Here is a 27,970-nt window from a genome sequence, read left to right as displayed (position 1 = left end):
TACCCCTGTTTCTTTTGAGAACCATTTGAATGGTAAATGGTTCTCCAACCTTCCATTTTCAGGCTGTAGGTCTAAAATGAATCTCTTGTAGACAGCAAATAGATGGATCTTGCTTTTTTTATCCAGTCTGAAACCCTGCACCGTTTGATGGGATCATTAAGCCCATTTACGTTCAGAGTTACTATTAAAAGACAGGAATTTAGTGTCATCGTAATACCTATTCCGTCCCTGTTTTTGTGGGTTATATTTCTTTGGGCGTCCTCTTTCTTTTATAGAGTCCCCCTTAATATATCTTACAGAGCTGGTTTGGTGGTCAGTTATTCTTTCAGTTTCTGCTTATCTTGGAAGCTCTTTATCTCTCCTCCTATTCTGAACAAGAGCCTTGCTGCATAAAATATTCTTGGTTGCATGTTCTTCTCATTTAGGACCTTGAATATGTCCTGCAAGCCCTTTCTGGCCTGCCAGGTCTCTGTGGAGAGGTCTGCTGTTAATCTAATATTTCTCCCCATATAAGTTAGGGATCTCTTGTCTCTTGCTGCTTTAAGGATTTTCTCTTTATCTTTCGAATTCGCAAGTTTCACTATTAGATGTCGGGGTGTTGAATGGTTTTTATTGATTTTAGGGGGGGACCTCTCTGTGTCCTAGATCTGAATGCCTGTTTCCCTCCCCAAGTTAGGGAAGTTCTCAGCTATGATTTGTTCAAATACACTTTCTGGACCTCTGTCCCTTTTGGCGCCCTCTGAAACCCCAATTAAACATAGATTTTTCCTTCTAAGGCTGTCATTTATTTCCCTTAACCTTTCTTCTTGGTCTTTTCATTGTTTTTCTCTTCTTTCCTCTGTTTGCTTCCTTGCCATCAACTTGTCTTCTATGTCACTCTTTCTTCTACCTCATTAGCCCTTGTCTTTAGGACCTCCAGTTTGGATTGCATCTCATTTAATTGATTTTAAGTTTGGCCTGATTAGATCTTAATTCTGCAGTCATGAAGTCTCTTGAATCCTTTTGCTTTTTTCCAGAGCCACCAGTAGCTTCATAATTGTGCTTCTGAATTGGCTTTCTGACATAGAATTGTAATCCAAATTCTGTAACTCTGTGGCAGAGAGTACTGTTTCTGATTCTTTCTTTTGTGGTGAGTTCTTCTTTCTAGTCATTTTGCTCAGTGCAGAGTGGCTAAAAATGAGTTGTACTGGAAAAAGGAAGGAAAAAAAAGAAAAAAATAAAAAACAAGGAGGGGCATCCTCTGGTTCTATATACTGTAAATCCCTCGACTTCCCCTAGAGCTTTCCAGCCAAGTTCTTGCTCAGCCAAGAACTTGCTCTTCTCCTGTCCTTCCAGCTGGTCTTCTGGGGGAGGGGCCTGCTGTGTTGATTCTCACGTGTGTGCACCTGGGGGAGCTGCCCACCCCCTGCCAGTTGCACAGCTCAGTGCAAGCTGTTTATGCGTAGGCCCCTGTTCCCTGGCAGCCCCACCTCTCCAGGCACAGGATGACACCAAGAGGAACACCACCCCTAGCGGAGGTCACCTCTCCAGCCCTGGAGTCTGCTCCCGCAGTAACTACCGCAGCTCCCAGACCCCAGAGGCCTGGATGCTCCGGGACAGGGTGCCGATCTGCACAGCTGGAGGCACCCGGCGGCAGGAGCGTCCTCTCTGTCCTACGCCCTCCCTGCCTCCACCTGTCCCGGGGAGAGCGCAGGATCCTGGCTGTGTCCCCGGCGCCCTGAGCTCCGGGGTCTGCGCTGCTGGAATCGCGCTCCTGGGCCTCGCAGCCCCCTCTGCGCGGAGCCCCTGCCTGAGCTGCTCCCGGGGCCCACCGGGCACCTGCTCCAGCCCTTTACTGAGCTCAGCCTGCGGTGTGTGGTGCACTCTCCCCCAGGCACACTTCCTCTCCTAGTGACCCCAGGAGCCTGGGAGCTCCACCACCTCTCCTGGGATCCTGCCCGAGTTCCCTGCGAGTGCCTTTCCCTCCAGGAAGAATCTGGTGCAGATTTTTAAAAGTTCCTGCTTCTCCGGGACTGGGCTTTCCTTTCAAGAGGCTTTTGCCGCCAGGCCTTAGCCCGGCTCCTTGCAGCAGCCCTCCCCCACTTGATTCTTTTTTATTTATTTTATTTATCTATCTGTCTATCTAATTATTTATTTTCCGTCTTCCTACCTTGTTAAAAGCGCAAACTCTTCTTTCTGTAGCATTCCAGCTATTCTCTCTTTAAATCTCAGGCCGAATTTGTAGGTTTTCAGAAGATTTGAAAGTTATCTAGGCAAGTTGGTGGGGACAGGTGACTTGGGGACCTTACTCCTCCTCCAGCTTGCCCCGGCCCTACTTTCTTAATTTTTCACCTAATTCTTAGAAGTGTGAGAACTTGAATGTCATGTTAATTTAAAATATCAATCAAACATATATTTAAGTTGAATCTTTCCAACTGTAGATGGCCACATTAGAATCTTTTTTTTAGGAGCATCATCAAACTATGGAAGAATTCATATTTCCTTACACTCTTGCCCTCTCACTAAAAACTAATTTTTAAATGACTTCTAAAAGTCTTTGTATTGGGATTTCATTTCGATTACAAAATACATGCATTAAGCACAATTATGAAGCACTCCTTTTAAGAAGCACCCCCAAAAGAATGAGATTAATTTTCTTTTTGTGATTTTTAAAATTGTGTGTGTTGGGATCCCTGGGTGACTCAGCGGTTTAGCTCTTGCCTCCGGCCCAGGGCATGATCCTGGTGTCCTGGGATCCAGTCCCGCTTCGGGCTCCCTGCATGGAGCCCGCCTCTCTCTCTCTCTCTGTGTGTGTGTGTGTCTCGTGAATAAATAAAGAAAATCTTAAAATTGTGTGTGTTTGATCTAGGATGATGGGAAATTTGAATTGTGACCAAATGTATTTATTTTATTTTTTTGAAGCCAGTGAGCTTGACAGAAGCTGTGAGGTGGGGACGGCTCTCTAACAGAGCAGTGTCTTCTCATTTTGCCCACAGGGAGGCCACTTTGACCTGGCTGACCGGATGTTCCACAGTGTGCGTGAGGCCTGGTATTCAGCATCAAAGCACAATATGGCAGACGTAAAAGAACTTATCCCAGAGTTTTTTTACTTACCAGAATTCCTGTTCAATTCCAACAACTTTGATCTAGGTATGTACAGTTGTGGCACTGTCTTAGGAACATTAACCTGGAAAAGACCAATAGAAATGAAACTTTCCTGAATATTGTCTGCAGTACACACTGACAGGAAAGGACTTCCTTGTGGTTTCAGCAGATATTATTTACTATAATTGGGTGTGTGGGTGTAAATGGAAAAATAGATTTATGCCCAAAATAGCTGTTTCAAATGGAATCTTGGGAAAATTTAAAAACTAACAAAGATTACATTTAATGGTCAGAATATTGTGACTTCAATAAAAACAAAGGTGAGGTGACAATATATTTCAAAATTACTAAGATTGAAGTTAATAGCCAAAATGATATAGCCACATTTTTCATGTATTGCTTTAATCTTATGTATTGCCTGAGGCATTCTCAGCTTGCATGCTAATATGTTTTAAAATTAGAATTTTAGAATAACTTTAATTCCTCTTCTCTATCCTGTTAGAGTAGTATTATCTAGAAAAACAAACAAATCAATAGTTCTAAGAAGTAGAGAAATTTCGTCAGTACTCTCTTTGTATAATCCAGTTACGGGAAATAGATTTGATTTTGGCTACAGTTTCTTGGAACATAGTTTGCTGATCTAGGTTTCTGAGTATTTCTTTTTCAACATCAAAATTCCATTGTTTCCACTTTAGAATATTCCTGCCAGACATTCTTCTATTTTCATATATTTTTCATATTTCATATCATATCATATTTAAGAGTTCAACATATAAACCATTACTGTACTACCTTGAAGTTTTGTTAATAGAAAATTCAGGGAAATGTTCATATCCAATACATCTGAAGATTTTTCTTTTTAAAACTAGTTTTAAATAATTGGTAATTGTCCATTGGCAGTTCTAACTTTGTGAAATTATGGCTCCAGGTATAATGGGAAAGATAATAAGACTCTCTCAATAGCTCCCGCAAAAGACCTGAAACAGTCTCATCACCTGTGATCGGACCTAGAGCTCACTTTTGAGAAACTAAAAATACCAAGTTGTAAACCTTGGAGTTGGATTGAGTGATGGCTCCTTAAAGGAATAGAATAAATAGATGGTGAACAGGGAAAAACGACAAATGCATACACAGTATTTGAGTATGGATGCACATTTAGTGTTTTATGTGTTCACTTATAATTCACATTTGGAAAATGCTACTCTCTTCCCTGGGGATACTACTTTCAACGAGAAAAATATGGAGAGGTACAGAAAGAGCCCCAATCTTCCAGAAACACTAGATCAGTTATAATAACATATGTTGAAAAAATGTTTTAGCCCAGACCACTTACAAACCCCACTAAATTATCCAGTTTTAAATAAGTAAATTTAAAAGGGTCATGTATTTTTGTCATGCTCAGCTTCATAATAAATCTTCCTTCCATGAAATCACACACTTTAAAAAACACTATTTGCATGTAAGAGCTAAAGCCATAAAGAAAAAAAAAAAAAGCTAAGGCTGTAAAACTTTTAGAAGAAAACATAGGGTTAAATCTAAATCTTAATGATCTTCTGTTTGCTGATGCATTCACAGGCATCAACAACAAAAAAGATGACTTGGACTTGATCAAAATGTAACACTTCTGTGTCCAAGAGCATTATGAAGAAGCTGAAAAGAAAACCTACAGAATGGGAGAAAATATTTGCAAGCGATATATCTCTTAAGGGTCTAGTATCCAGAATATAAAGAACTCTTATAACTCAACAGCCAAAAGATAACCCAATAAAAAAAAGTGGCCCAATGACCTGAGTAGACATTTCTCCAAAGAAGTTATACAAATGGCCAGTAAGCACATGAAAAGATGCTCAGCATCATTAGTTATTAGGCAAGTACCAGTGAAAATCACAGTGAGGTACCACTTTCACATCCACTAGGATGGCTGTGGTGAAAAAAAGCCACAGCAATGGAAAAAAGTAAGAACTGAGAAGAGTATGGAAAGAGTAGCAGCTTCATGCACTGGTGGTGGGGATGTATACCATGGCTCAGCTGCTGTGGAAGACAGCTTGGTGGGTTCTCAAAATTTAAAAATAGAATCACCATAAGACCTGGCAATTCCACTCTGAGATCTCTGTCCAAAAGAACTGAAGACAGGGACTCAGGCAAGTACATATACACACCTGTTCATAGCAACATTACGCACAGTAGCCACGTGTTAGAAGCAGGCCACATGTCTGCCGATGAATAAACAAATTGTGGAATATACATACAGTGGAATGTTATTCAGCCATGGAGAAGTAGGAATTACCGATACACACTCTAACATGGATGAATCTCAGAAACATTATCCTAAGTGAAAGAAGCCAGACACAAAATATCACTTAATTTATGATTCTGTTTATATAGAATATCCAGCATAGATAAATCTATAGACAAAGAACATAGATCAGTGGTTACTCAGGGATAGGAGGGCAGGAGGAATGGGGAACCACTGCTTAATGGATATAAGATTTCCCTGTGGGGTGATGAAAATCTTTTAGGGCTAGATAGAGGTGATGGCTACATAAAATTGTGAATGTACTAAATGCCACTGAATTGTGTGCTTTAATATGGTTAATTTGGTTAGGTGAATTTCATTTCAATTACCAAGAAGAAAAAAAAAACACAAAAACGTTGTTTGGCCTCTACCTGGAAAAGATAGAAATGATGTAAAACAAAGTACACTTGGGTTTTTTTCCCTGGTTCTGGGATGAGTAACATTCTCCCAGTCTTCTTATCTTTATACCCTTGGATATAGGTATACATGCAGGGAAGCTGCAGAGTACCAGAACCAGACCAGGAGTATACTACAGAATGTTCCCTTTAAATTTTTAAATTGCAGATAGTGCTCATGAAATAAAATTATATAGCACAAATATTAGGGATTATAAGCATATTTTTTGAAAAGTAGATTATATGTCAAGTCTGGGGATTGTTACTTGCTTCTTATTGAAAACTTGGGGCCTGAGAGGAGTGGACTGAGAGTGTGAAAGAGAGGGAGAGATGGCAGTAACTTGGTTGTTTTATTTTTTTCTTAAGTCATATGGTATTTTTTCCAACAAGTTAAGACATTCCTTTAAACAATAAACTGATTTTTGTGTTTCTCACTTTATATCACATTGTCAGTAAAGCCATTAAATAACAGTGATGAGGATAAGATTGTTTCTGTGGGAAATATTTTTATTGGCCCTCACTTGAAACTGCCTTTTGTGTTCTAGAATTTGAACAATTGTACTTCTCTGAAATTTTCTAATACAACTGTTTATCTGAGTCAACATAACTATTCATAGAATCATTTTTTACATTGATCATCTGATTTGTATTGAGGAAAACTGTAAGCTAAGGTTGACTTTTTGATATTTACTTCATAAAAATGAAAAGACAGGACCTGTTTCCTGAGATACCAGTCCCATGTAATATGTTTTGTTTTGGATGGATTTTATAGCAGTTTCTTTAATATTTTTCAGATTATCTAGCTGTGACTAAATTAACAGTTTCCTATGGAATAAATATCACTTCTTTGTATTTTTTGTTTCTGCCAATAGCCCCATAGTTTTTCCAGATGTTTTTTTTTTTTTGTTGTTAAATGGTATACTAATAGCAAAAAGTTACATATCAGATTTGATTTTTTTTTAATGAGAGTCCCTACGGCATAATACATGTCAGTTCTACAGCGCTCTCTAAAGAGTTTAAGAATCAGAAATAGGAGAAACCACGTGTATTGCGAATATTTCTGAAAGGCTGATATTTTCATTTCCTCTTTAGCAAAAAGAGCACTCAAACTTCTCAGTGACTTAGAAATTAGGTATTCCTCCAGTAGCCTTCATGTGAATGGCAAAATTTTGTCAAAACAAAGATAAGAAATTCAGTAGTGGTTCACTGCTGATGATTCACCAAGTTCTAAGCATTCAGGAAAAACGCAAACAAAAGATTTGAGAGAAATTGCTAATGATCTTCCAAATGTGCAGACCTAAGGGGGTGGAACTTGAGCATTTTTTCCAAACTCAAAACAGTAGCCTCACAAAAGTTTTCATTACAAAGGAGTCCTGTGGTCAGTTAAATTTCAGGAATGTTGTGCCTAACACCCCTCCCAGAGAAGGGCTGTGCCTCTGAGGAGTCTTGCAGGAGGAAACATGTTTAACTTTGGGTAACTCAGCATTTCTGAAGTCATCTGACAGGGCGGGCCCCTTATTTTTGCTAACGCTTAATAATCTGAGAGGGAACACTCTAAGGAGCAAACTTAGGGAAATACCAGAGTAGATGATCTCAGAGGGCCCTTTCTGGTGGTAAAATCTCATAATTCTGGTGATGAACCTAACCCACTATTTCTCTGTTACTTTAATGTAAAGTTACTATTTATCCTGTTTTTCATTTTCTCTTTAATTTATCCAATTGCACAGGCTGTAAACAAAATGGCACCAAGCTTGGAGATGTTATCCTTCCACCATGGGCAAAAGGGGACCCACGGGAATTCATCAGAGTCCACCGTGAGGTAATGGGAGCCTCCTTTGCAGTTGAATTTGGATTTCTTTACAAAGAGAGGACTTTGAGCAAAATATCACCCATTTGTTCAAATTACAGATATGGTTCTTATAATTTTTAGTTATCTTAGTTCCTTGTGATCTCTAACCAGTTCTTTTTGCTTTCTGAGCAAGTAATAAAAGTCAGCCTGTGACTGAACATGTGTTTTGAAATTACAGGCTTTGGAATGTGATTACGTGAGTGCCCATCTGCATGAGTGGATTGACTTAATCTTTGGCTATAAACAGCAAGGCCCTGCTGCAGTAGAAGCTGTAAATGTCTTCCACCATCTTTTTTATGAGGGTCAAGTGGATATCTACAACATAAATGATCCACTAAAGGAGACAGCCACCATAGGATTTATTAATAACTTTGGTCAGATCCCTAAACAGGTATGGATATTCTTATTGTTGCTTTCAGTTTTATTTTTTAAGCTTTAATATTGCTATAGATGGTGAATAGCCATATAATATAATAAGTTTAGGCTAAGTTTTCATTGAAGAGCCATACCACCCAATAGGTTCAGTAGGTTCTAAGATGATTGCTTTCTCCTCCCTTCTGCAGTCTAGGTAAATAGAAATATTCAAAGAGAATTTCCCCTCAGACTAGTGCAGAATGTGCTTCCGTGTATCTACACAAGACCTGGTGGGAGGATGGGAAGAGCACAATCAGGAAAAAAGATGGAGTCTTGGGGGCCATAGCACACCCAGAAGGGGTTTCATCTCAAGGCCAGTAGGAAGCCAGTGCTGACTTTGAGCAAGGAAATAGCATGGTCATATTTTGATTTTTTTTTTTTTAAGATTTTATTTTTGAGTAATCTCTACATCCAGCATGGGGCTTGAATTTACAACCCCTAGATTAAGGGTTGTGTGCTATACCGACTGAGCCAGCCAGGTGCCCCCATATTTATTTCAGTTTTAAAGATCATCCTGTCCATAGTCTTATACATGCACACACTCTAGGGGAACCAAGTTAGCAGCAGAATACCACCCAGGAAGCTCTTAATAATAGTCGAGGGAACAGATGGTGGTGTGTAGATTAGATTAGTGATGCAGGTCTGATGAGTGCTCTGGAGGAGATGCATGCCATGGGAATGGCAAGAATTAGCCCTGTACTAGCTGCTCTAACTGCTGTCTCCAACCTGAACAGAAAGACCAAGAACGTAGCCACCCAGTACCCAGATGGAGTAGATCTCTCACCTTCATAGTGAGCAAACCCCTATTAGAGACTTTATGCCATCTTTCCTCCCCATCCTCCAGACCACACCAGAAGAATGTGATGTGCCAGGGGTAATCAGCGCTGTGGGAAAGACACTTTGCTGGCCATTCAAACCACCTGCTTTTCCCAGGTGCCCCAGGCTCTGCACTTTGTCCTAGCTATCCTTCTCTGGTCCTGCCTCAGATCTCTCTCCTGGGCTCCCTTTCTGTACATTAAACCAACTTGGAGGTTTCCAGGGTTGATAGTTGGGAACACTCAGAACAAGGACACATCTTTGTATGACATACAGCAGGAGAACCTGTAACCACACCACTCATGGTGCAGTCTGACCCCCCAACCAAGGAACTATGTTTACTTTTAAAGAGGGAGTTGCAGAAGGAGAGGGAGAGAGAGAGCCCCAAGCAGACTTCACGCCCAGCCCAATGCAGGGCTTGATCCCACAATCCTGGGACCGAGACCTGAGCCAACACTCGAATTGGACGCCTAACTGACTGAGCCACCCTGGCACCCTGGAACTGTGTTTACTTTTAATGTGAAATGCTTACTGATGACCTTTAATTGCAGCTGAAGAATCTCAGTCATACCTTTCCTTTTTACTGAGGTTTACAAGCACAGGAACTATTTCATACTCTCTTAAGACACAAATATTCTTAACAAAAAAATCAAGACACATGCACTAAGGATTTTAGTCCCACTTTTTTGAGTTTAAGAGGCAGACAGTATGGGAACTATAGTTTGAATATTTCTCAGACATTCCAGTGACTGATAAGAGTCCTTCGAAGTATGCTATCCTAGAAAATCTAGGTTTAGATACACCTGGGTGACTCAGTTGGTTAAGTGTCTGCCTTTGGCTCAGGTCATGATCCCAGCTCTACGTTGAGCTCCCTGCTTAGCAGGGAGTTTGCTTCTCCCTCTGCCTGCCACCCCCAACCCCCTCCCCCACCACCACTCATACTTTTGTTCTCAAATAAATTTTTAAAATCCTCAAGAAAAAGAAAGAGAAAAATCTAGGTTTAACTGTCAGTCTATCCATACATTGTTATATACCCTCGCCTGGCAAGGTGCTCTATCCCTAGGTCCTCTTAAAAGTTTTTCAGCAAATGTCCATTTATGAACATGCTTTAAAGTAGAGGGGTCTTTTTATGCAACTGAAGAGTCTGTGTCATTTAGAGAAAATAACAGAACCCTGATCTATGCCTATATATATATATATATATATATATATATATATATATATATATATATGATAGGAACAATGTGTTTGAATATTTGGGTGTCTAAAATATCTTTCTCTGTACAAAACATTTTTTCTTCTGGAAATCCAGAATGTCAAATTCACAAAATGTGAAGGTTTTCTAGTCATTTTAAATCTCATTTTCCTAAGATTTTCTAAGTATCTTCCTCAGACTAACAGAAATGGCTCAGTGCTTATTTTGGAGATCTATAGTATTTGAAAAAATCATCTTAAATCTGTATTGATAAGTTTTTAGTTCCATAGTAATACCGAACAGGGATGTCAAAGATTTTATGTTCTTTTTTTTCCCCTTTATAGCATTGTAATGCACAAAGAAGGCAATAGTGTTCATACTTTCAACAAATTAGTAGCATCTAAAAGACACCAAAATGATGTCACAGAGAGAAAGACCATGTTGAAGCCAGAAATAACTTAGAATGTCTGCCTGCCCACAGTGGTACAGAATGGTATCCGGCTATAAAGAATTGGTTACTTTTTAAAATCATTGTAAAATAATTGTTGGTCAACTATAGTTTGAGTAGATTGATTTACTCCTGAAAAGTTATGAAATCAGAACAGCATAGAGCATGGTGATAACCCAAGCTTTTAAAAAGTTTCATGGTCCCGTCCCTGCTTGCTGAGATGGGGGAGACCTCTGGCATCCTTCTGAGCCTCCCTAGAAGTTCTTTCCTCCAGGGGAAGGTGTGGAAATGTAGTGCCTAGTGGTTATTGTGAAGCTCAAGTGAAATATAAACATAACTACTGGCATATAAAAGGGCGCTCAGTAAGTGTTAGCTTTCATTGTAAAATCTGTCACCTCTTTCATCCTAGTTATTTAAGAAACCTCATCCACCAAAACGAGTGAGGAGCCGACTGAACGGAGACAGTATGGGTGCCTCTGCCCCCCCGGGGTCCTCAAGTGACAAGATCTTTTTCCATCACCTGGACAACTTGAGGCCTTCTCTAACACCAGTAAAAGGTGAGGTGATATGAAGTCAGCCTTTGTTTGTGGAAGTAGTTAACAATCTCAGCTTAACAATAGCAAATGTGCGGGATCCCTGGGTGGCGCAGCGGTTTAGCGCCTGCCTTTGGCCCAGGGCGCGATCCTGGAGACCCAGGATCGAATCCCACATCGGGCTCCCTGTGTATGGAGCCTGCTTCTCCCTCTGCCTATGTCTCTGCCTTTCTCTCTCTCTCTCTCTCTGTGTGTGACTATCATAAATAAATTAAAAATTTAAAAAAAATAGCAAATGTGTTTTTCAACATTAGTGTCATTTGTAGTAAGTGCTGTGTTTTTTTTGATAAATCACCAAATACTTGTTAGATTTTTCTCCTTTTCCTTTTAGTTGGTCTGGGTATTTTTGGTCTATTGGATTTTTCATCAAGAAGAACCAAACAGGTTTCTCCTCCCTGCTAAGATAGGGAGAAAACTCTAATATACCAAATTTCATAGGTCAACTTTTTATGTGTAGAAAAACCTTTGTAATCTACAGTTATATGTGTTCTCTCAATTTAGAGATAACAGTAAAAAGACTACGTTTTTGATATGCAAACTAAAACTATCTGTCTTTTATCTAATGTGGTTGTGAGTTATCTAAAAGTACTTTTTTGAGGTACCTCGGTGGCTCAGTTGGTTAAGCAAGCCTTCGGCTCAGGTCATGACCTCTGGGTCCTGGGATCAAGCCCCAGTCAGAGTGGGCTCCCTGCTCAGCAGGGAACCTGCTTCTCCCTCTGCCACTCCCCACCCATTCTCTCCCCCCACCAAATAAAATCTTAAATAAATAAATGTACTTTCTCAAGTGGATTTTTTTCCCTTAGAATGAAAAAATGTTATTGCTACGTCTTGAGGTTGTCACTGTTAAACAAATCCAAAAATTGGAGTATCAAAGTCTGGTTAATTAGGCAGGCACTCCCTGCCATTTTGGCTCATTACAGAAGCTGACCTGTGCCAACTCCACTCACCACCAGTAGTGGTTATGGAACACTGGTGTGTTCAGCAGTGTTCTGGGGCAGAGCAGGGAGTCGGAACTCTTGAGGGACAGCATGTCCTTCCTTCAGGAAGTCTAAGGCTGGATATCATTTGGGAGGTGCTGAAGGCTTAGGTTAATTGAAGGTCTGGATATAGCATTCTGGAGAGCATCCCAGATTACTCTGTGCTGTCCAATGATCAAGAAGACAAGCCACTTGCTAGGAACCAAACCCACATGTGTCAAGAGACAGGAAGGCTGAAAGGAAGCCCTGCAGAACACTTGTCAGGGTCCAAGTCCATCCACCCAGCGGAGACTCAAAAGCCAAGCTCATTGGCTAAGGTTATTTTGTCCTAATGTACATGTCAGGATACTTGATTCATATGAATATTTGAGATGACAATCCCCTATAAGGTCATGAGGTTCATTTTTCTTGTCCCTGTTCTGATCTGTTGATGTGTTTTTTTTGTTGTTTTTTGTTTTTTTTTTTACAGAACTTAAAGAGCCTGTGGGACAAATAGTGTGTACAGATAAAGGCATTCTTGCAGTAGAACAGAATAAAGTTCTTATTCCACCAACCTGGAACAAAACTTTCGCTTGGGGCTATGCAGACCTGAGCTGCAGGCTGGGAACCTATGAGTCAGACAAGGTTTGCATTGTTTCTTGCTCACTCATTTAATCTTGCTCTTTTGTGGTTTGGATATCCTGCTTCAAAGGGGTGGGAAGAGCCTGGGCCAAGGGCTAATCACCTGCTCCTCCTGAGACTCGAAGAAGGGAGAGCTTTACAGCATCAAATCAGGTTGAAGGAGTTGGTGGACAAGGCATGTTTCCTACAGAATAAGCCTCTTTTGAAAAGTTGTGCACTATGCTCTAGCAGTTTCCCTCTTACAGAGTTCCTCTGAGAGGTCCTAGCCAGCCAGGTATTCACCATTTCTGACAACTTAAAAGAGCCTCTTTTTGGTGCATCACGGTCTGGCCCACTTAACCATTTCAGTACTTTTAAGTGGCTGATGGAAAACCTATCACCTGTCACCCAGGCAGCAGCAACTACTGTGTGGAGTCCCATAGTAGCTCTTGGAGAGGCTCTACCTGTGACCGTTCAGTTTCCTTTGCTAGCCCTCTGCTGATCCCCTCCTGAAGGCAGGTGAGATCTAGTTTATGCAAGTCTATGTATCGCTGTGTGACACAATTCTATTTAGTTAACGTTCTTGTTGAACAGCAGCACTGTAATCTCCATTCACCTCTAACTGGCTACAGCAAACACATCCTTCTACCAGATTGTCCCCTGCATCATACACAGCATCACACAGTCAGAACATCATTTTTCTGGACTGAAGAAACTGGAGATACCCACTATGAGCAAAGTCCCTTTTAATATGGTTTCTCACCAAAACTGCCACTAGAGGCCATAGGGCTAGTTCAGGGTAGAGCCTCAGCAGAAATGTTGCCAGAGTGAATCCAATCCAGAATTTACGTGGACGTTTGCCTATGAGGTACCTACGTGGGGGTTGTCCTTCACTCAGTATGCTTGGTGTGTGACTCACACCTATTTTATTTTACAGGTAGTGACTATTTACGAATGTTTGTCTGAGTGGGGCCAGATTCTCTGCGCAATCTGCCCCAACCCCAAGTTGGTCATCACAGGTGGAACGAGCACAGTTGTCTGTGTCTGGGAGATGGGCACCTCCAAAGAAAAGGCCAAGACCCTCACTCTCAAACAGGTAACCAAATAAATGGAAGATGGACCTATCCCATCTTGGCATCCTGTGTTCTAGAGAAACTACAAAGCTTCCTTAATTCTAAGGTGCTTCAGATATAATGGACAAAATCAAAAAAATGTATGTTCTTTTGCTACAAATGGGTCGTAAGAAAAAAGAAATGAAATCAGATGGTACTATTTCTAAAAATGATCTAAACTGGGCCTTTTTTAAAATCTAAAGCAACAGGGATCCCTGGGTGGCTCAGCGGTTTAGCGCCTGCCTTTGGCGCAGGGCACGCTCCTGGAGTCCCGGGATCGAGTCCTGCGTCGGGCTCCCAGCATGGAGCCTGCTTCTCCTTCCTCATGTGTCTCTGCCTCTCTCTCTCTCTCTCAAATAAATAAATAAATAAATCTTTAAAAAATAAAATAAAATCTAAAGCAAGCTGTCTTTAGGTAATATATTAATATGGGTTCTTGGGTGGCTCCCTTGAGCATCCAACTCTTGGTTTCAGCTCAGGTCATGAAATCAAGGTCATGGGGTCAAGCTCCACCTCAGGATTCTTTCCCTCCACGTCTGCCCCTCCCCACTCCGGCTCACATGTGCACATGTGGTCTATTTCTCAAAAATAAATAAATAGGGATCCCTGGGTGGCTCAGCGGTTCCGCGCCTGCCTTCGGCCCAGGGCATGATCTGGAGTCCCGGGATCGAGCCACATCGGGCTCCTTGTGTGGGGCTTGCTTTTCGCTGTCCCTGTGTCTCTGCCTCTTTTTCTCTCTGTGTCTCTCATGAATAAATAAAATCTTAAATATATATATATATATGTATATATATATATATCTTAAAAACAAGAACAAGTGTGTGTGTGTATATACACACACACACTTTAATATATTTAAGTAATACAGTTGAGCCTTGAACAACATGGGTTTGGACTGACCTGGTCCACTTATACACAGACTTTTTTTCAATAAATCCAGTATAGTGCTATAAATGTATTTTCTTTTCCTTATGATATTCTTTTTTTTTCCTTTTGATATTCTTAATAATATTTTCTTTTCTCTTGCTTACTTTATTATAAGTATACAATATAGATACAAAATATTTGTTAAACAACTGTTTATGTTATCAGTTCCAGCCAACAGTAGACTATTAGTAATTAAGTTTTGGGGGTTTCAAAAGTTACACACAGATTTTTTACTAATCAGGGATCAGTACCCCTAGCCATGTTGTTCAGGATCAACTGTGTTGTATGTAGATTGGATTTTTCCAAGCCAAATTATATTTGTGATTGATTACTATTAATTATCTTTCTGGGTGATTTCTGTTTAGCTAAACTAGTAACTCTTTGATTCATTTTTTTCTCTTTCCTTATTTATCATCTGATTATTATGTACTTGCATAAAGTTTTACCTAAAGCAAGAAACCTTTTATAATTGAGCCATCTTTTTTTTTTTAACATTTGAGTTGTGAGGTTTTTTTATGTAGTACACATCTAAGTGTATTTTATGATAACAGATTTGAAAAACAATGTAACAATAATATCTGTTGTATATTGAGCATGTATCATGTTCAGAACACTATGCTGGGTGTTTTAAAATGTAAAACTCCAACCCTCACAATTCTACGAGGTAGTTTATAAGCCTGTTTATACCTGAGAATACCACTGCTTGAGGAGATGAAGACACAAACCCAAGTCACATTTAGAAGTAAAGCCAGGATGTGCATTCAGTTCTTTGTGACTCCAAAGTTCTTTAGAAGCCAAACTCAGACAGTGGCATCTTAAATATCTGTGGAAAGAATGAACCCCCTTGTACTTACACCACCAGTCATGTATATGGGCCAAAAACTTCATTGGTTGCTGAGTTTAAATATGGACCACATAAAAAAATACAGTGCCAACATGAACAAATACAAGGTTGATACTGTAGTTTGCTGATCCAGACTCTCTTACTTAACAATATTTTCTATTTAGAAAATAGGCTTTGAACCTAGTGTACCTGCCAGTAACCCCTCAGTAGAAGGCACTTACTTAAAACAGCCTCCTGGGGTTTTTCCTAAGCATACAGAAGGGATTTATATAGGACAAAAAAATTATAAACCAACTCATTATTTATAAATAGTTAAACCGTCAGGAACTTTTAAGAGTAATCTGAATCTTCTTCTCTGAAATGCTTCTTCTCCCACATTACCATTTCCCAGTGTCCTGTTTCTCTTCATGTTCTAGCAAAAGACAAAAAGTTCCTATTCTAGTCTGAAGAAGGATCTCTTAGGCATAGATGTGTCCAGGTCAGTAACAGGAGCTCAGCACACTCATCAGAACCACGCTTTTCCTTTATCTTGCTAGGACCATGTACCCTAACTATGCAGCCCTCACCGCATTTGTTTTTTAAAGACCCATCCAATTGTAGTTCCTCAGACTAACAGGAGACAGTAGCATAAAAGAATCAATGCAGAGTTTAAATTGTATACCTTGAGGGCCATAATGGATACATCTCCACGTAGAAACAGGATGAAAAAACCTAAGCTGTGTTGCAGCTTCCATTCCCCCTTCTAAGATTCTGGCCCAAGTCCAGGAAAGAAGTGATATAAAGATGAAGTTTGGGGGATTCCTGGGTGGCTCAGCGGTTTAGTGCCTGCCTTCAGCCCGGGGCGTGACCCTGGGGTCCCGGGATCAAGTCCCGCATCGAGCTCCCTGCATGGAGCCTGCTTCTCCCTCTGCCTGTGTCTCTGCCTCTTTCTCTCTGTGTCTCTCATGAATAAATAAATAAAATCTTTTAAAAAAAAAGATGGAGGCTAGAGCCTCCAGAGCTCTCCAGACTTCTGTCTTCCCCTAGTAGGATGATACAAGGACTGTCAGCAAAAAAGGAAGACTTTCCAGATGCTGCTGCTCCCCACACACGCTCCTTTCATTCCTAGTGCATCCAGGACCTTCTGGAGCCCCTTGAAGTACAGTCACTGTGATCAGCCTGTTTTTTTCTGTTTTCCTTCATAGGCCTTACTTGGCCACACCGATACTGTCACCTGTGCCACAGCATCATTAGCCTATCACATAATCGTCAGCGGGTCCCGTGACCGAACCTGCATCATTTGGGATCTGAACAAACTATCATTCCTAACCCAGCTCCGAGGCCATCGAGCTCCAGTTTCTGCTCTTTGTATCAATGAACTAACAGTAAGTAGTCAGTTGTCCACTTGATTTATGGTTAGGAAGACAAGTATTTCTGGCTAATGTAAACAAAAAATGACTCTGAGTGTTTTCTAAGTTGATAGGCACTCATTTTATAAATGCTACTACAGGGACACCTGGGTGGCTCAGCAGTTGAGCATCTGCCTTTGGCTCAGGGCATGATCCTGGAGTCTCCGGATGGAGTCCTGCATCGGGCTCCCTTCATGGAGCCTGCTTCTCCCTCTGCCTATGTCTTTGCCTGTCTCTCTGTCTCTCATGAATAAATAAATAAAATCTTTAAAATAAAAATAAATGCTACTACATGTTCCTTGATTTATGCAAAAAGCGAATGGATATTAAAGTTTGTAACTCAGAAATAATTTTGTCTTAAAATCCATTCACTGCTGCATACTTTGATGAGCAAGATTTAGTTCAAAACAACATTCTAGACTAGGCTTTTTTAAAAACAAGGAATTTGTAGGATTTGTTAGGAATGTTAAAGTTGTGTTGACCTTTTTATGGAATGTGTTCAGATAATTTATTATGTCAGGTGAAAAGAGTAACATTTGGGTAACCAAATGAGCAGAATTGTTATAGAAACTATTTTCAAAGTTATCCCAAACTTACTGGAGGATATTATCTCTTCTCAAAAATAAATATTTTATATGTAAATAAATAAGTCAGCATAAAATAAATGCACTGGCCTAGAAGACCCCCACGGAGACTGAGCCCACCTAAGGCGGGGTGCAGAAAGTATAGTCCTTGCTAAGGTGTGTGGGAAAGCAGGGGAAACTAAGGGTGGGCATGCAAAGACTGAGGCCCCTGTGTCTGAGGGACAAGTTAGCACATTCATGGGTTGGTGATGCCCACATACACAAATCAGTCTTGCAAATAGACCAGAACTCCCCAGCCTCACTGCTTCTTAGCTATATTCATTCCCTCCTTCATCCTTAGTACTGTCCCAGTGTCTTCTTGTGTGACACCATGTAGCCACACCATACCATCACCCACACAGACAGCTTTTCTTTGGAGGGATGCAAAATCCTTAATTTCCACCAGAAGATACTAACTTATGCTTTTAGTCAGATACCTTGTAGTCAAAGAAGAAGAAAATAATTCAGTTGTAGTGAATGGCACATAGAGTGGCTGGTAATATTAAGAGCAATCAGACCTGGCAATGAGTGGGAAGCATACAGGGATAAAAGAAGTCAAATTCATTTTTTGGTATATTTGAAAGGTTTAAGATGTTTTTAGAACGTCACCTTGGGTTGGTCCTGCAAACACTTGTACCGAAGAGCTTAATGAAAACCTCAATGCAACAGAATGGCTCTGATCTGGCAGTGTTGCTCTGAATGAAATGCTTAAGGGCACTATTTTGAGGCTTTGTTTTTGTGTTGTTCTTAACTTTAATACAGAGAATTTTATTTATAGTCAGTTGTTATTCAGGGAAGTTATTCTGCTACAGATTGCAGTTGTTTTTGTGCAGTGGATTGCAGTAGTTGCAGCAAACACCACAGATGTGTTTGATTTTTCCCTTTTACGTGCTCTTGTAATCTCTTAATAACACATGAAAAGATTTCTATTTATGTCGTATTTTTTGCAGCTAGTGTCAAGTCTGCGTGGCTTCAGTCTGCATTTTGGGCATAAGCGACCTTGCAGCTGCCCTTTAGCTCCTCTTATGCTTAGCCCTCACAGCCACGGGACCTGCTCTAATGCTCTCTAATTGAGGCACCCTGGAGTACTGGATGAGAGCCTCATACAGTGCACAGTGGAGCAGTAGCTTCTCATCTTTTGGAGAGACTGAGGCCATTAATTATAGCACAGCTGCTAATACTCATTGTCCAAGGTGATTCAGTGGCTGAATCAGAGGTAGACATAGCGCTACTTGGCCAAGTGTCACTTTTGTTTGGGATTTGGTTTGGTTCTTGCCATCTTGGTAGAAGAAGGACAGAGGAAGGAAGAGAACAGTAGCAAGACTGACGCAGAGGGTGGTTTGGGAAAGCCCCAGGTTTCCTCATCATGCCACCCTTGGCTCTCCCTTCCCTTCTTTCTTGAGTCGAAGCCGCTGTTCAGCTTTTAGTTTCCTCCTGCTTTTGGTGGCCATCTTCCTATTTTGATAGGTCCTCATGTACCTGTTGACTGTACTGAAATTCACCAGGTCATTTCTAAAGTCGGTGCCTGGCATTGTGACATCCAGGCTGTCTTAGGGATTAGGGAAGCAGCATGGTGTGGTCCATAAGCTTCGGGGCCAGAAAGGACTGAGTTCAAATCTTTATCCTGTGACAATGGGCAGGTTGCTTAAGCTCTTTGCACCTGACTTTGATCCCTTCTCCAGGGGCGCTGGTAATCGCTAACCTCAGAGGCTGTTGAAAGGATAAAATGGAATGTCTGAAGTATCCACCACACTAAGTGACACATAGTAGATGCTTCAAAAGCATCTTCATTCCTGTAACAGGAATGAGTTGGATTCTCACCAGGTTGGGTGGAGCCCTACCTGGTAGAACTTAAGGGGAAAAGCCTATCCTTTTTCTGTCTTTGGAACTTACAAAAACCTGAGTTAACAGCTTAGAGAGTCAGTTTCCCAAGAAGTGACCTATATTCCAATTTTCTTCTTTTTTTTCCTCATTCTCCTCCCCTTACTATACTATGAATACAAATTGTAAAAAAGGTGCTACAGTGTTGTCAACATTTCATCTTCATTTATTGAGAAGAGAGATATAACTGTATCTGGACTGAAAGATTTCTTTTCTACCTTGTGGGGTTGGTGATTGGACTGATTTTGTAAAATTATGCACAGGTGGATTCATGCCTCTAAATGAAAGATGTAAATAGGTTTTGTAAACAATGGGAGGCATAAGAGTAGGGCCTCACCTCCAGGCTGCTTTCCCACGAAGTCATGCATGACCCAGTAGTATCCTGGTGCAGAAACTGACAGCGTGGAAGGGCTCTTGCCCTTCTTTCCGTGTGAGAACACCTGAGCCACAGCATCCACTAACCTGTGAATTCTTTAAGAGGCCTCTCTGTTTGGAGTATATTTTTAGGTCCACAAGCCCAGGCTTGTGGCTACCTCAGAAATTCCAGGCTACCTCAGAAATCCCGCATCACCAATCGAAGAACTTAAAAGGTTTTTTGAGAGCTAGGCCAAAGATCCACTTTGCTTCTGAAACCAGAATGTGATACGAAGGGAGCAAAGAGAGTGAAGAGGTTGTTTTACCTTCTCAGGGGGACATCGTGTCCTGTGCTGGCACGTATATCCATGTGTGGAGCATCAACGGGAACCCTATTGTGAGCGTGAACACATTCACAGGCAGGAGCCAGCAGATCGTCTGCTGCTGCGTGTCAGAGATGAATGAGTGGGACACACAGAACGTCATAGTAACAGGACACTCAGATGGCGTGGTCCGGGTAAGTTCTCTGTGAGGAAACACCCTAGGGGTTAGCTGCCCTGGTTTACCAGAAGCTCTTGGAGCTGTCCACGGTAGAGAGACCCCTGAACAGGTTGTAGTATTAGTGAGCCAGCTTTTGCTCAGATTCAGACAAGCCTCAGCAGCTGCATTCTCAGACACAAGCAACATCAGTGACTCGGCCCCTTTCCTTTCCACTACATCAACCTGTTAGTGCCAGTAACCACCAGACAGCTTGACCCAAGGCCACATAAACATGATTTCCCTGTCACAGTGGATGGCAAAAGTATTGGCTTTTCAGCCTCTTAGGTGGCTTCGTGGGGAAAACAGGCACAATCTCTTCTTTACAGAGAATCACAGAGCTGGAAACCGCTTTCAGAGGATTCATGTTGTCCGATCCCTATCTAGAATCCTAGATAATTTCACCTAAGTCCTAGTTTATCCTTTTCATAGTTTTCTTTGTGTTGGGCTTCTGCAGAGAACAAAATCCACAGAGTCTTCCTTTACAGTGTTTACAAATACTTGGGTTTTTCTCTCTCAGGAGATTTCCTTTGTGTTCTTTGTAAAAGCAGAGACCAGATCATTGCAGCCCTGTAGTCAGTCACTAGCTGAGCGAACAATGAGGCAGTCAGCCCTGGCCACACCACATCCTGTGCCTCAGGCAACAGGCACCCCCCATGTCTGCTGGCTCCAGAGCAGTGTTCCAGATGACTCCACCCGAGGCATTTGGGGATCCCGCTTACTACATGCCTCCTTGGAGATCTAGAGTATATGTTAGTATGCACACAAGGCTCTCAGGTTTTTGTAGGAAATAAAAGTGTGCTTAGTTGAACCATATTTTTCCAACCTTCTTGACCCCCATCCTTTTCCCTCCACCATGAAACACTCACCAATAACTCATGGAACCAAGTTCAGGAAGTGCTGTGTGTTCACAGTCCTCTCCCACATTTTTCAAGATAGAGGGAAATTTACACAATAATAAAAGATACCTGTTTAACCCCAAGAATTCGTCTTCATCCAGTAACATGTAAGTTGTTTCTTGAAGCTGCTTAACTTTTATTTTCATACTTACTTAAATTCAGTTTTGGAGAATGGAATTTTTGCAAGTTCCTGAAACACCAGCTCCTGAGCCTGTTGAAGTCCTGGAAATGCAGGAAGACTGTCCAGAAGCACAAATAGGTATTAAATACTCTCTAATTATTCCATGGTTTTCATATTTCTTTTGTTTGTTTAAAGTCACTATAGATAAACTTTCATCAAACAGCATAAACCAGTAGCCTAAGGCTGAGTGTAGCTGTCAGAGGCACGATTGCCACCGAACACGTGAGATAATGGGGCAGACACACAAAGATTTCTCCAGTTCATCAGGCAGTACTTGGTGTGCTAGTGTCTGTGGTTGGCTTCCTCATCCCATGGTAAATAGAGTTGCTAGCTTCCCGGAGGCTAGCAACCAAAGGCTTGGCCTTTCACTTCTGAAAATACAAAGCAAATCTGGAGGGCACAGTGGTAGACAAATCAGATGGCCCTCAGTCCCACATCTGTTCTGCTCATCACTTAACAGGCTCAGTATAAATGACAGGGTGGCATCATGTTTGTGGAGGCCAACCAGAATCCCCACCATAGGTCTGCTGAAAAAGGGTTTTTGTTCAGACTGAAGCTTGGTGTTCTGTACTCTGTTACTTGTTCTTTATGAAACACTCTAAGGTTTTCCAGAGAAATACAGAGATGGGTGATTGCCATACAGAATGATTGGAAGCAGTGCCATAAACCCAGACTGAGATCTGCTTTGGGTTGCTAATCTCCAGAGACATTACCTCCTCGCCTTTGATTTAGAACAATTGGTACAATGGACTTGCCAGAGAGGAACAGGGTTTTAACTTTGACCTTCAGATTGTTTCTTCTTGTTGAGTTTTTGTACACTGAGAATTCTGCATGAGTTTGATTATATGAGAAGAAGGGCTTATTATCAGAAAGGCATAAATCACTTCTCCTTGTAAGCTGAAAATAGTTTCTACCTAAATCCAGTTCAGTTCAGTAAGTATTTGGGGGTTACCTGTTGTGTTAGACATTGAATTAAGCAGTCCGAGGAGAAGTCTCCTTTAACAAGGGTTTAAGTGAAGAACAGCAGAGGATGAGATCAATAATGAGGTAGAAGAGGTCACATTCAGGAAGGAAACATACTGGTGTGTCTTCTTTCCTCTTATCTATTCATATTGTGGACAGAGCTTGAAAGAAGTGGCAGTGTGGTGTGGAGAGCAGCCCACAGGGAAGGGTTGACTTTGGACAGCACAGGAGTGGCAGGGCTCGAGGGCAGTTGCCTGGATGAATGGGAAGGCAAGCCAGTGGTTTGCTCGAAACGAAAGCCATTTTTAAGACAGTTTGTCAGTGAAGACCTTAAAGCTCATAGTCATAAGCCATTGAAATGAAAAAAAAAAAAAATCACCCAAATTAGCCAGCTAGACTACTAGTGTCAGTACAAGGAATTTGTCCTGCTAAAAAAATGTGTACTTATAGTGAGCTGGTGCTTGCACACTTGTTCTTGGCTTTCCTGTTTTTTCAATTCTATATATTTATTTCTTACAAATTTTTTCTATGTCAGACTCTTGCAGGAAAGTAGGGAGTTCGGTTGAGGAAATGCATAATAACAATGGGAAAAAGGAATAACCCCACATCAATAGATTAAGCTTTCATCAATAATTGATTCATCTAGATTTGTCATTTATACTGACTGCCAAATAGAAGGCACTGTGCTTGGGGCTGACCACTGTCTTATAGAAAGATTACCCAAAAGTAATATTTTGGGGTGAGTATTCCAATATGCAGGGCATACAACTGTTGTTCAAGGAGTCCCAGAATTACTTTCTGCTGCAGGAACCGGGTAAGATTTGAGCAAAAGCAGTATGCCCACTGTGCCTTGAGAGATGGGGTAGCAGGGTGTTGTAGGACCAGCAGCACGTGCAGCATTGGCCATGAAGGGGAACAGAATTTCATGGAGAACAGAGTTGGCATGGGCCAGCTGAGCCATGGTAGGGAATGTGCAGCAGGCACTGAGAAATTCACAAAGGCAAGTTTTGGCCAGATTGCAGAGCATGAATGCCAACCTCAGGATTGTGGCCAACGCATTCTTTGAACTCAGAAATTCCTTTTTTTTTTTTTCTCCTTTTTGCTATTGTAATCTAGCTGAAAATTCTGGTGGTGTTGTTATTATTGTTATACTTAGCTTAAAATGCTATGTGTGTTGGGTCTTAACTGGTAGAGGGAAAATACCAGTGGGACAAAGCTGGGTCTAAGCATAACATGTGTGGGTGTTTTCTATTCTCCCCATGCATTACCCAGGGCAGGAAGCCCAGGACGAGGACAGCAGCGATTCAGAAGCAGATGAGCAGAGCACCAGCCAGGATCCCAAGGACGTGCCCAGTCAGCCCAGCAGCACCAGCCACAGGCCCCGGGCGGCCTCCTGCCGAGCAGCGGCTGTCTGGTGTACGGACAGTGGCTCAGATGACTCCAGGCGCTGGTCCGACCAACTCAGTCTGGATGAGAAAGACGGCTTCATATTTGTGAACTATTCAGAGGGCCAGACCAGAGCCCATCTGCAGGGTCCCCTTAACCACCCTCACCCCAGCCCCATTGAAGTGCGGAATTACAGCAGATTGAAGCCTGGTAACTTGAAATCTGGTGTCAGTGTCTTGCTCCTTGTGGGTGGTGTGTTGATGGAGTGAGGTTGTGGGCTCTAGTTCTCCCTACACCCGTCTCTGTGGCCTCAGGGACCCACAGAGAAGGCCTTTGAAATTTCTTATATAAAATGGACTTAGAGATCCTGTCCCACAATGGTTTGCTGTATGTTGGGCATTTCTTAAAGACCTTCACTTCAACCCAAAAACTTCATTCTTTCATAAATCATGAAAGCTTTTGAAAACAAACAAGTTAAGTTACTGATTACAGAGAAATAAATGAAACCATATTTACAGGTAGCTTTGGCTGTCAGAGGCTAGGTTCTCAATTGGAGGCATTAACAAACAAGTTAAGTTACTGATTACAGAGAAATAAATGAAACCATATTTACAGGTAGCTTTGGCTGTCAGCGGCTAGGTTCTCAATTGGAGGCATTCTGTCTTCTTACACTGAACATGTCCCCGTCTCTGCATTTGTCTTTTCAAGTGGGGCGCTCTCTGACCGGGCCCACGAACAGCCTTACAATAGATTGCTTCCCCGTTAGCCCAGGCAGCGACCGCTGCTCCATTAGCACCCTAACTCTTGAGGGCACCCCCACCGGATGCCGGCTTTTCCCATTCAGAGTGTCATGTCTCACACTTTTGCACTGCAGGGTACCGGTGGGAACGGCAGCTGGTGTTCAGGAGTAAGCTAACTATGCACACGGCCTTTGATCGGAAGGACAACGCACATCCGGCCGAGATCACCGCCCTGGGTGTCTCCAAGTGAGTGCCAGACCTTGCCAGCTGCTCCCCCTCACTGAGTCATTGGCCCAGCTCGTGTCCACACGGCCTGGACCAGTTTGGGGAACACAGATTGCATTTGCAGTATCAGATGTTGCTCGAACAGACAAAGCAGAGGAAGAGACCTGCCAGCGCATAGATTTTAAAATCTCTGCTTTTCGAGGTGACGGCAAGGTTTGACCCAGAGAGTTGAGATGAAAGTGTAAATTTGGGCTCAGTTCTGTTTTGTCTCCCCAGACACACAACCCCCACCCCAGCAGGGCACAAACACCCGCAGAAAACCGGAGAACCGCAGGGGTGATCATGCCTGTGCCGAGGCTTCCCCCAAGGTGACACCATGTCCTTCATGTCCCCTGCAGGGATCACAGCAGGATCCTCGTTGGTGATAGCCGAGGACGCGTGTTCAGCTGGTCTGTGAGTGACCAGCCGGGCCGCTCCGCCGCTGACCACTGGGTGAAGGATGAAGGCGGGGACAGCTGTTCGGGCTGCTCTGTGCGGTTTTCCCTGACAGAACGACGGCACCATTGCAGGAACTGTGGCCAGCTCTTCTGCCAGAAGTAAGAGGGGACGTGAGCTTTTTGAGTTTCCGTGGGTCAGGCCCGGGGTGTTAATTCCCATTTGCTCTGGGGTCCCTGCCACAGCCTCACCCAGCCTTCCCTTCCTCTTTGTTCTCTTTCATCACAATTGTGAATAACCTGTGTCCCGTCGCAGTTGTGGAGATGATGCTCCCAGACACCTGGTCATCTGTGACTCAGGACGGGAGGGTGCTGTGGTGCCGTCGTACTTGCATGTTAAACGCTGTGCGGATGCTTGCCCTCGCGGTCACTGCCCTCCTGGCCTTCTACTTAGAGTGCGGGTCATCTCCATAAACAACACCATGTTACTGTTTCATGTTACATAAATACAGCATAACTGTCTGTACCTTCTAGAACTTCCTTTTTTTTACCTAACATGGTTTTTGAAATCCATTCATGTAAATAACTAATATTTTCATTTTAACTGTTGTCATACATTTTTTGCATGAAGCTATAAGAGTTTATCTGCTTCCCTTTTGATGGGCTCCTAGGGGACTTTTTCATTTGATTAGTGCTCTGAACAATGCTGCAGCACACACCCTTAGTATAAATGCCCTCCTAATATGTGAGCTGGAGTTTCCATAGAGGAGGGACCTCAGATTGGAACTGACAGAAGATAAACATACTCGTGAGCTGCAATAGATATTGCCAGATTGCTGTCCAAACCAGCAGTGCTGCTCGACATGACCTGCAGCAGGCTGTCCCCGTTCCTCGTACCTGGGATTGCCACACATTCTCACTTTCACCAGTGCAGGAGCCAGCACTACTTGGTGGTTGTAACTCACAGCACTGCCGAGGTGGAACAGATTGGCATGTGTTTGTTGGCTGTTTGAGTTTCCTCTTGGAGAACGTGGCCCATTTTCCTTTTAGGTCATACTTGAGAAGTTCTTTATTCTGGTTTCTAGTTGTCTTCTATATACATCTTGCAGATACCTTCTCCAAGTCTATGGTTTATGTTTTCACTTTATATATGTTTTTTCTGACAGACATGTTTTTAATGATGTAGTCACATTTATTACTTTTTGTGATTTTCTTTTTTCTGGCTTAAGAAATCTTTCCCTGTCCTGAGATCATTAAAGACAGCCTTTTTTTCTTTCCTTTTACAACATTCAGGGTTTTGTCTTTCACGCTTAGGTCTTCAGGTCCAAATACACTTGGAATTTATTTGGTAGCATGGTGTGTGGTGAGGATCTTTTTTATTTTCCTTATATGAGAAGTTAGTAGTCCCCTCACCATTGACTTGGATGCCATCTCTCTCATATGCTGGGATCCCCAACATGCATGTACAGTCCACACTTTTCATGGCAGACAATGGAAAGGGTCCCATAGGCAATGGTCTTCAGTGCTCACATTGCTTAACTATAGAGATACATTCACAGAAAGCATGAACCATATAGTTTTTCAGCCAGTTACTGTGGTCTTGCAGGCTTTGGCTTATTGAAAAAGGTGTGGTCCTTGGGTTTACACTGACCAAATACGTCCTGGGTTACTGTCCATTATGTCATCTCAGGCAGGTTACTGACCCTCCCTGAGTCTATTTTTTTAACCTGTAAAATGAGGATAATGACACCTTCTCATAGAGGTGCTGAGTGAGAAAACAATGAAATCATGTGTGTGAATGTTATAAAACACCAAGTGTAAAAGTCTGGCAATATAGGTCTTCAGTAAAAGGTGTTATTATAGAATGGTAGTTTTGTTTTGTTTTGTTTTGTTTTTGTTTTTTCAGATTGATGTCTTAAACCATTTTCCTAGGAAATCTGATTCAAGATGAGGTAGCCAGAATGTTGGTGCCAGCCATTCCTTCTGGGACTTCCTGGAGGCTGGCAGAGGATTCTGTCTTTTGTTTCTGGGCTTTAAGAAGCCCACTCTACAAAACCTAGTAATCTAGTAATTTTGGGTGGTCAATACCCCTGTATATGCACTGGCACATACAGTGTTCCTTGTAGTGTCTAATTTTCCAAATATTGTTTAAGGGTAGATAATTATTTATCCATTGCTATCAGATGTTAGTTGGAGGCTGTATTTGAAAAACCAACCAACCAGTGATTGATTATGATAGAGCAGACACAGAAGCAAGAGCTGTCTTGGCAGAGCACAGCATCACCCTGCCATTCTTTGTGCCCTTCAGTTGGTGAGAGTTTGTCAGCCCTTCCTCTTTTTTTTTTTTTTTTTAATAGTTTTCTTTTTAAGAGAGAGAATGTGAGCTGTGGGGAGGGATACAGAGAGAGGGAGAGAATCTTAAGCAGACTCCTCGCTGAGAATGGAGCCAGATGCAGGGCTCGATTCCATGATCCTGAGATCGTGACCTGAGCTGAAATCAAGAGTTGAACGTTTAACCAACGGAGCCACCCAGGTGCCCCTAGAGTTTGTCAGCACTCCTGAGGGTCTCCTCAAAGTCCAAGAACAGCCCTTTAAACCCCTTAGGCAGGCAACCCGGGTAGCTCAGAGGTTTGGCGCCGCCTTCAGCCCAGGTCATGATCCTGGAGACCCGGGATCGAGTCCCACATCAGGCTCCCTGAATGGAGCCTGCTTCTCCCTCTGCCTGTCTCTCTCTCTCTCTCTCTCTCTCTCTCTCTGTGTGTGTGTGTGTGTTTCTCTCATGAATAAATAAATGAAATTTAAAAAAAAA

At 42.1% G+C, this 27,970-nt stretch overlaps 1 protein-coding gene across 9 annotated transcripts in view; it reads left to right on the top strand.

The window, feature by feature from the left end:
- The window catches only part of WDFY3 (WD repeat and FYVE domain containing 3), a 271,593-nt gene that overhangs the window by 239,406 nt on the left and 4,217 nt on the right, over window positions 1–27,970 (top strand). For all 9 annotated transcript variants that reach the window (XM_041759517.1, XM_041759516.1, XM_041759518.1 and 6 more), the window contains 12 exons: window positions 2,976–3,129; window positions 7,503–7,594; window positions 7,803–8,015; window positions 10,907–11,054; window positions 12,537–12,691; window positions 13,605–13,763; window positions 16,735–16,914; window positions 20,131–20,313; window positions 21,395–21,491; window positions 23,649–23,972; window positions 24,637–24,748; window positions 25,126–25,323. In XM_041759517.1, the coding sequence (XP_041615451.1) occupies window positions 2,976–3,129; window positions 7,503–7,594; window positions 7,803–8,015; window positions 10,907–11,054; window positions 12,537–12,691; window positions 13,605–13,763; window positions 16,735–16,914; window positions 20,131–20,313; window positions 21,395–21,491; window positions 23,649–23,972; window positions 24,637–24,748; window positions 25,126–25,323 (2,015 nt within the window). The remainder of the gene's footprint in view (window positions 1–2,975; window positions 3,130–7,502; window positions 7,595–7,802; window positions 8,016–10,906; window positions 11,055–12,536; window positions 12,692–13,604; window positions 13,764–16,734; window positions 16,915–20,130; window positions 20,314–21,394; window positions 21,492–23,648; window positions 23,973–24,636; window positions 24,749–25,125; window positions 25,324–27,970) is intronic.

Source organism: Vulpes lagopus, chromosome 6 (genome assembly GCF_018345385.1).
Source record: "Vulpes lagopus strain Blue_001 chromosome 6, ASM1834538v1, whole genome shotgun sequence".
In the NCBI taxonomy this organism is placed as follows: domain Eukaryota; kingdom Metazoa; phylum Chordata; class Mammalia; order Carnivora; family Canidae; genus Vulpes; species Vulpes lagopus.
This window is presented reverse-complemented; position numbering and strand designations above follow the sequence as displayed.